Source organism: Pygoscelis adeliae, unplaced genomic scaffold, assembly GCF_000699105.1.
Source record: "Pygoscelis adeliae isolate BGI_AS28 unplaced genomic scaffold, ASM69910v1 Scaffold637, whole genome shotgun sequence".
Taxonomy (NCBI): domain Eukaryota; kingdom Metazoa; phylum Chordata; class Aves; order Sphenisciformes; family Spheniscidae; genus Pygoscelis; species Pygoscelis adeliae.
Genome location: NW_008825168.1, coordinates 27173 through 36247, shown reverse-complemented (window position 1 = coordinate 36247; position 9075 = coordinate 27173). Strand labels below are relative to the sequence as shown.

Below are 9075 nucleotides of genomic sequence, written 5' to 3'. Positions count from 1 at the left end.
TAACAGCTGGCTCCAAAACGGGGCTCTTGCTGCACAGAGGAGCACTGAGTTTACCCCAACACTTGATCTTTTGTTTTGGATCAGTTTGGTTCCAATCGGGGCGCTCCCAGCCGAAGGGGCTTTTCTGAGACAGGCATCTAGGTACTGGGGAGCCGTCATCCTAAAGCAGGATTTGGGTTTCCTTTCTGCTTCTTCTCACCTACAGTTCATAGGAAGCTGCTCCCAAAATCGAGGGGTCTCAGTGCTTGTCTGCCTGCCGCAGCAGATAGCATCCTTGCTACGCCTTAGGCAGCTGCTGGCCTGTTCCTGTCTCCAAGGGTGTGCTTAAATTGGAAACATTACTAAATACAGGTGTGCTGCCCCCTCAAACTGGAAGAACGTTCTGCTATTTGTCCAGCTAGCTTAATAAACAGTGTGTTCAATCCTTAGCACAGGTTATCCCCACGAAGCTGACTTGGCTGTTTGGGATCGCTGTTTGGGATGAGTGTTGGATAATAGCGATGGACTTCTCTGGGTGTGAGGCAGAGAGGGAAATCCTTGTGTTTGGGAGTGGAAAGCTTTTTTTTGGTTCATGTATTTTTGCTGTATTTTGTCAGTTCCTTATCACTTTCCCTTCACTGATACAACTCTGAAAACAAAGTCTCTCTATATAAAAAAGTAAGTTTTGCTGCAACAGATGGGACATGGTTTTACAAGGCTTGTCCTGTTGCGGCAACACAGAACATAACAGAAGTCCCCTGGGGATGAGCTCCAAGTTCTCAGGACTGAAAGAGCAAACGGGCAATCTTTATTGTCTGCTCTTTGTCTTAAAAATAACTCACTTTTTTTAAAAGATGTAATGAGAAGAGACGCGGAGCAGGCTTCCCCGGGCTGTGGCACACACAGCTGGCTGTGTGATGTGCTGCTGTAACCCTCTGCAGGGTTCCCAGTCATGCTCTGAGGGTGAATGACGGCAGGATCCAGAGGGTGACCTCCTGGCTGTCCTTCACGAAGTAAACTTTTAATAGAGGCGCTGTGGGCTGTCCGCCTTGGCTCTAACGTCAGCGAGGAAGTTGGATGCTCTGGTGGTGGTATGAGCACAACAGCGTGATAGGCAGCTACTGCTTAAACTGAGACTTAAGGACATGTAGCTTTACCGTCTGTAAAATGGGAGCAGTGGCCACTCTGAAATGGAAAGGTGTGAAGCCTTATATGTGGATGAGGTTTTGTTGGAGGGGCGGGCAAAATCTGGAACCGTTAATAGTACGGATTTGCCCACAGTGAAAAGTCTCCCAAAAATAAAGGTATTTTCAGCATCTTGTGCGGTTGTTTTGCACTGACTTCCCTTAGGAGCTCAGGGGCTGTTTCAGCATGTTTGTAATACATCCCTTGGTTTTTCAGGTTGCAAAAGATGCGTGACTGCTGGCTTTCCCACTGTGTCACATCCCAGCCTGTACTTTGCTGGGGAGGTCAGTTGCGCCTTTTAATAGAGTTGGAGCAGTCTTACAAGGGTGAGTCTGTCCTCTAATATTGTGCGTTCTTTTTAAAGTTTTTTTATGACCTTTAGTATAAGTAGTAAAAGAACTTTAAAACAACACGCAATATTAGGAGTAGGGCCCCTTGAGACACTTGTCCATCTAGTCTCTGTTGCTCTTTGCCTGTAGGTATGATGTTAAAATCAATACTTGAGGAGTCCTGGCTTATCCTTTTTTAAAACCTCAAACCTGGGGAGAAGCAGTGTGACATAAACCAGACATCTGAAAGCTGTTCAATCTCCTCCTTCATTTAATGCAAAACTTCCGGAGTTGCTTTCGATTCAGGCTTTGAGCGTGGCATTCTGGCATGATTCCGATCTTTACAGTTTCCCATTATGCATTCTTGTCCGGTTATAGGATGAGTGACTAAATGGTTAGTCTAACTTTCACTTTGAGTTTTCAGAGCTTTTGTTTATGTTAGCGTCTGGCAGGGAGAGGAGATGTTCTCATAAGCCAGCACCCAAATACCTTGTGAAACTTTAAATAATAAAGATGCTCCGTAGATTCAGGACCACTGAAACATAAAGAAAACCGTATGTTTACTTGTATCTTATAAATTGAGAGGGATAGATTTTTTTTTTTAAATTCTTTCCCAGATGGAAAGAAAACTGCTGTAATTAGGACACTTGGCACGTGATTACAAGCTGCATTTGCAGGGGAGAAAGATAATTTCTCTGACTGGTGCTGATCCCTAATGGGCCTTGTGTGCTGCTGGGGGGACGGAGGTCTAGCAAGTCTTTTTAATCTCCAGAGTCCAACAGAAGCATTTAGATCTCCCTCTGACTGCAGTGTTTGGCACAGAGGGTACAGGTGTTATATTCCATGCCCTGCTTGTGTGTTTGGGTTGGAGGGGATTGCTGATTGAAGCTCGCTAATGCCTCCCCAGCGCTTCTGCAGGTCTGTGTTATGTGGGACATGATACTATTGTAAACTCATTGCAGACTGTGGATGTGAGTATTCTAGACCTTCATTTGGTTTGCAGCACGGAAAATGCGGGTGATCTAAAGATAAAAGCAGTGCCGTGAGGCTAAACAACGTGGAGTAATGAGGCAAAGATGGAGACTTGTATTCTGGTCCCTGGTCGTAGGGAGCTGGGTACACAACACTAGAACCAGGGTGGTGGTTTCTGTGAATGAGCGGGAGGTGAGCCCTGCTTTCGGAAGAGGCCATATGTCAGGAGGACTTGCAGCAACCTCCCTCAGCTGAAGTAGAATTTCTGATGGGATGGAGGAAGAGTGATATCAGCCTTCCTCATTAGGTCGTCTTGCCAGCGCATCAGAGGATGGCACAGGGGAGTCAGATCACAGTAACCTTGTGATGCTGCTCTTCCCCATCTCCAAACCCTGTTCTTGCCTCCTGGAAGAAGCTCTTGTGCAGTGCTACGGGAGGAGAGGAGGTAGCACCAACTCTTTTCCATCTCAGAAGATGCAGCGCTGTGGCAGGAGGCTGACAGATATTACAGGGTGAGACTGCATCAGAGGATTTTGGAAAGGGAAAAGAATAACCAGCTAAAAAGTAGTGTAGTTGGAGAGGGTTACAGGTGGGGGATGGTGCTGGTGTAGGGTGAGCGTGGAGCAGTTGGGCTTTGAGATTTTCTGTGCAGCTTAGATGGAGCATGTAATGTAGCTGAGCAGATTGGCTTTGCGTGATAGCTTTCTGTGCTGGCTAGTGCCAGGTTTAGGGGAAGTTCCTTCACGAGGAGCAGACTGGTAGGACTAGAGGAAAATCTGCGTGGTGTTTGCCGGTAGTTAAGCTGCACGGCTTTGGCATGGCTGGAACAAATGATGCAAGTGCTGGATGGCTCTGGGTACCAGTGGCAGATGAGCAGCAGGGACTGTTCTTCAAGTATCCAGTCGTGCCGGGTGGATGGAGAGAGGTAAAGGAGAGCTTAGATAGTTCTAAGGATATTTGAACAATGATATTGCCTTTTATCCAGGAAGCTGCTGTTTCCTTTCCCTTTCCTGGCTTGTTCTTGAAGTAGGAGATTAGGAAATACACCGTAGAGCTGCCACTGTGCTAGCTGGACCAGTTGACTGATCTTTATTTAAAGATTTGCTCGAGTTGGAAAAGCAATTCAAAGTCAGGCTGTGGCTTGCTTTGGCCACGGTCAAGCACGGAGCAGATCCTCTGCTGTCAGCTCCAGCTCCTGGAGTCTGCAGCGGTTCGTGGAGTCTGTAGGTGTGGGGAGAGTCGGGTATTTGCAGAGCTGAGACCAGTGAAAGTGTTTGTAATGAAGAGGATATTGCCAGAATAAAATCATATCATAGTCAAGGGCTTTGTCTGTATGCAGATTTCTCTTCAAGTTGAATGTTTGCACTGTGAGCTGGCTGGAAGCTTCCTTCGGAGATAACTTTACAAATGTCTTTTAGGTGCTTGTCACAAGAGTGGCAGAAGGAAATGCAGCCCGGACCGAGAGTCCTTCCCAGTGGTACTAAAACATGCTTTGATGGCATGAAATACTGCAAGTGCACTTACCTCTTGAATTTTGATTCAGCTAAACTTGAAGTCTCTTAAGTGACTGTCCTTTGTCTCGAGAGCCTGGTACAGTGGTTTTTTACAGTCTTCAGAGGAGCATTTTGAAGTACAGTCTAACACAACCTTGTAGTGTTGCCTAAAATACTGCAGTGTGTCACTTCCTCATTAAACTGTAGGTGACTTCTGAGCTGTTCACATTTAGGCTGTGAATTTGAGACAGATTTTATAAACACTCTTGTATCCACAGCTTAATATCCTCTTGGCATGTGTTGAGACTGCGGAAAGTTATCTCATCGTTGCAGAGAGAGATATTCCAGATCAATATAAATTTTTACTGGCCAATTGCTCTGAGTAGGATTTTTAAAGCCACAAAGAGAATTTTTCTCTTAGGTGCTACCAGGTCCTAGAGGAGTCGCCTTAGTGATGGAGCTGGTGCGAGGACAACAGAGCAGAGCAAGGAGCAGGGCTTTCCCCGTCAGGAGCAGTGAGTGATCACACAGGGAAAGCTTACACTGAGATGGTGTTAAAAACTTCAAAAGCTGGGAGCAGCCTGGAGTAGTAATACCTTGATCCCGCTGTGCCCAGCCCTCTGCACTGAGCTTGGCAGGACTGTATGTGCATAGCTTTTTTAACAGATCCCAGTTCTGAAGGCTACTGCTTTTAAAAACAAAAACAATGCCAAACTGAGTTTCTGTCTCTCTTGGATGGAGAAGGGAGCTTTCAGAAGTGAACTCCTGCGCTGATGTCTGCTCGGTGCCGGTTAACAAGTGAGATTTCTGCAAATACTGTAAAATCAGCCTGACTGTTCTCCAGTCTTAAACATTTCATTATCGGCAAAAGCCCCCACCTCTCTGTAGCCAAATACCGCAATACACAGCAGGGCTTTTGTCGATGGAGCTCATTTTGCTTGGAGATGTGATTTATCTACAGGACCTAAAGTTTTATTTTTGCCAGAAGAAGCTGTATCTCTCTGCAGGGGTGTGTGGTCTGGGTTACCTTTAGCGGCAGCCTTTTCTTTCCTAGTGTAGATCTCATGTCTGCAGACAAGTGATCCGGTAATTGTGATAACCCCTGTTCATACGGTTATGCTGTTAGTCCTGAAGCCGACTGCAAACTGAGTTCTTGCTGTCAGTTTAATTCCTCTGTCGCCTAAAGCAACGAGCAATTGGGAGCTTCTGCACAGAGGATTTAGAGAGAAAAGAGCTGGGGATGGAGGGGAAAAAGGGAGAGGTGACAGGAAGGGGGAATTTATCTTTGAACTCTGTTACAAGTGGTTGCTCCCAGGCTGTGTGGTGGCTAAGGCCGTGCTCTGCCCTTGACTGTGGTGCACATCTCCCTTTTGACACAACTCCTGTGGAATTCAGTATTTTACAACAGGACTTGCACAAACAGTCCCCTCTTTAATAGCCTTGACTAAATCAAGGTTTTATCAGACTCCTTCACCGGCTGAAGCCTCGGCTTACACAAAGCCTTCAGAAATGGATTTAGTGGAAGGTGTGCCCCTTGGGTAAACATACCTGAACTGCTTTGGTGGAGCTGCCTGTCAGTCCTTCTGCCATGCCTGCAGCTCACAGGACTGCAGAGTGCTGCAGGTGGGGTTGGTGTATGACTTTTATGGGCAGTTTTATCTCATATCCTTCTCATTGCTGCCCCTCTTGTTTACTTGCAGTCAACAGTTGGAGCAGAGATGGGATTTATTGTCTGACCAGAACAATCTACTACCGCTCATTCCTTTAAGTTGGCAGCTGGTTACTGTATCTGCTGCTGCTATCTGCACCCAGGTTTGACAAGCTGAGCTGTGTAGTGTCCCTCTTTCCATCGGGGAGCAAACTTGCCTTTCCGATTTCTTGTTTCAGCAGGCACAGAAACTGCATTGCTGCTGTACGATCTGAAGAGGGGACCACTGGGCTCTGTTTTCTTCTTGCCAGCTACATCCTCGCAGAGCGTCACAAACCTCCGCTGTGTTTGTTTGCCACCTCTTAGCATTGGAAGTGCCACCCTCCAAGGGGTGTTCAGCTGAGATGTGTCCAGCTGGACTGTTCTTGAAGCTTTCCCTCCTTCCATGGGATGCAGGGTTGACTAAAGGCACTTGCACAATCTCATTAATGGAGGTTTTTTTTCCCGGTAGTGAGGTAGGAATGTGCTGTCTGCAGTGAAGTCAGGGCGCACGTGCCTCCAAAGGGAGCTTGCAAGACTTGCCGTGCAGTTGTGGAGGAACAAGTGTGAGTCATTAAACGTTTCCCCCCACACACTGGTTTGTTTTGTGTGTGATTCTTGAGCTTGTTTCGACTTGGATGCCTTGGCAGCGATTAGGCCAAAGCTTAGTGGTTGCAAATGCCTGACTGTCATTGGAAAGACAGCAGGACCCCAATGGGTGGCAGTAAGTGCTCGATGGATCCCATCTGCAAAACTCACCTTTACTGTGCATCTACCCCTGGGATCCCCGGGCTTGCCTTTGCCTGACCAGCTGCCAGCTCTTTTTCGAAGATACTGAAGGTACTGAGGATGCCTTTGTATTGCAGCTGCAAGTTTTAACCCAGTGGGGCTGGCGAGAGAAGCCAAATAAGAGGTTTGGGTGGCTTGCCTGCTCTGGACTGCATGGTCCCTGGGTGATGCTCCAGTCGGTACCCGAGCCGGGCTGGTTACAGTCTCGCACGTATGATTCTCAATGCAGGAGTTTACTTGCCAGCCCCAGCCACGGTAAAATGTGCTGCCAGACACACAATCGGGAATGTGTGTGTGCCAAATATGTGCTTTGTAGCCAGCTAAGCAAATATATCACATTGCATTCGAGTATCTGTTATCGCAGCTGTCCTGGGCACGCTTTCCAGGCCAGCTTCTAGCTGAGACCTCCGGCTTGTGGGCTCATAGCTGAGTCCAGCAGTTGCTGGGGGGCCAGCAGCATGCCAGTGTCGGGCTGTCTCGCTCATTGACTCCTGAAAAAACATACCTTTGTGACAATTTAAGTATCAGGCTGAGTCTGTGGCTAAGGAGATGGAGAGAGACCGACTGCTGAAGGCGATAGACCGAGGGAGAGCCAGGGACAGATGTGGGCTTTTTTTTTTTTAGGATTGGTCCTGATTTGCAAACTTTTGGCATGTGTCCAGGTAAACACAGTATATGTGCAGACAGGAAACTACGCCATAATTAACGTGTTGAACAAAGGTATTTTGCAGGCATAAACTGTTTCCTAATCCAGCATGTGGGCATGGCCACCGAGCAGACCCTAGAAGAGAGGAGGGACTTGCCCTGTGCTCCAGCGAGCTGAGTTGCAGCAACACACCTATCCCAAGCATCTCGCTGGTGCGGGGTCTCTCAGCTGAGGCTGACAGTTAAAGCACATGTGCCTCTAAATACTTACTAATGGATTACTTGTCAGTACAGTTAAATACAGAAGTGTCACCTGAGGGAATAGTCTGCCTTTTGGAGCCTTTTAAAATGCTCTTCAAAACGAATCTTTCTTATGTAAGAAAGAAATTAAAAAAAAAAAGGGGGGAGCGACTGTAATCTTTGTTGTGATGAGTGTTGTAGGTTGACATTTGAGAAGAGGAAGGAGTAATTTGAAAAAATCAGAAAACTTTTTTTTAACAAAGTCTTTTCAGTCAGCTGAGTTATTTCAGAACGAAGGTTTGGGCAGGAAAAAAAAAGAAAGCCATGGGAGTCAAAAAAAGTGACTCAGTTGCCATTAATCAAGTCTGAGTAAACCATTAATGTTTAGTTCCACAACAGATCTGCCTAAGGTGGCATTGCATAGGCTAGCAAGATGTCCTTTGCCATCAGGAGACGCAGCCTCTGGTCAATTGTACAAGGACTGGCTCTTTGAGTACAGCGTTGACGTGCTGCAGAGCAGCGTGTCCCAGGGACCTCGGAGGGAAGGAGACCCCCAGGGAAGGGGAGGACGCGTAGTTCTGCAGCCTGGCTGGCACACTCAGCTCCCTGTTAGGCAATGCTTGTGTTTTGCTGGTGTGTAATGGTTGGTCCAGTCTCTGCTTTGGATCATGAACTGCTGAGCTCCTTCGTTTTTAATTTCCTTTTTTCTTTCCAGGCGTCTCGGTGCTGAGCTGGGGAAATCTGTGGTGTACCAGGAAACCAATGGAGGTAAGAGAAATCTTTACTATTTGCAACTGTTTTGAGGTAATCTTAGAAATACTGGGTAACTCCATTGGCCAAACCTGTCTAGTAAGTGCAGTGATTCAGCTGTGATGTTACTGCTGCTCCTGGCAGTGCTAAACCTTCGTGTCTGACCTTGGACAAAGCAGTTAAATGTGTTCCTTGTTTTCCCCTGTTATCTCGTTTGCCTGCCCGTCGGCTAACTCTCGTCCAAAGGAGAGTCCCACCTCGGGTGTTAGCTGCCACAAAATCTTACACGCTCATGTGCTTAGCAAAACATCTCCCAGGCTTAAAAGTAGTGGGCTGCTTTCTAAGTGTCTGCCTTGCAAACTTTTAAATCATACCCTTCTCCCAGCCATCCCCTGCCACAGGCAGTTTACAGCTGCCCTAGCAAGGACCTGTCCTCTTGCTTTAAAGAGTGCAAATTCAGGGTTGTGCTGGGGAGCGTGCCTCTTGCAGCTTACTTTCATCTCTTTAAATGTAGCAAGTTTTCAGATGCTGGGCTAAAACACAAGGATATTGGCTAATAGAGCTCAGTGGCTAAGAGTCATTTACTGTTTCAAGATCTCGGTTACTTTATTTGCAAGAGAGACTAGAACCAGAGAGCCGATACAGGTGAGAGGAAGGGATGGAAATGGCGCTGGCTCGGCATGAAGGCTTTTGACAGTGCTGCTGCTCTTACAGCCGGAGCAGGCCACGTGGTGTGTAAGCTGCCGTGGCTGCGTATGGTTATGGTTGGCTTGGCTGTTGCGTTCATGCTAGGGAGAGCTCGCTGCCCTTTGGGGTTAGTTTTAAATCGAGTTGCTTGCTACAAGGTCTGAAGTCGTTCCTCATCGCTGCACAGCAAATCGGTCTGCTTTCAGCAGAGTCCCTTAAGGTTATTACTGCCAGTGCCCAGGCAGTTAGACTTTGAATTTGGTAGCTGGGCAGATATTTCTCTCCTTTCGCTTATCCCTGTTCTCTAGTTCGTGACTGT

At 47.2% G+C, this 9075-nt stretch overlaps 1 protein-coding gene across 2 annotated transcripts in view; it reads left to right on the top strand.

The window, feature by feature from the left end:
* The window catches only part of PRPSAP1 (phosphoribosyl pyrophosphate synthetase-associated protein 1), a 26575-nt gene that overhangs the window by 871 nt on the left and 16629 nt on the right, over positions 1-9075 (top strand). Inside the window, exons 1-2 of one of the 2 annotated variants that reach the window (XM_009328899.1) lie at positions 1415-1490; positions 8035-8087. Coding sequence is in view for 1 of the 2 variants with exons in the window: in XM_009328898.1 (XP_009327173.1) it covers positions 8035-8087 (53 nt within the window). In the remaining variant the exon portion in view is untranslated. Of the gene's footprint in view, positions 1-1414; positions 1491-8034; positions 8088-9075 lie in introns of those variants that run through there. The other variant, XM_009328898.1, reaches the window with a different exon arrangement.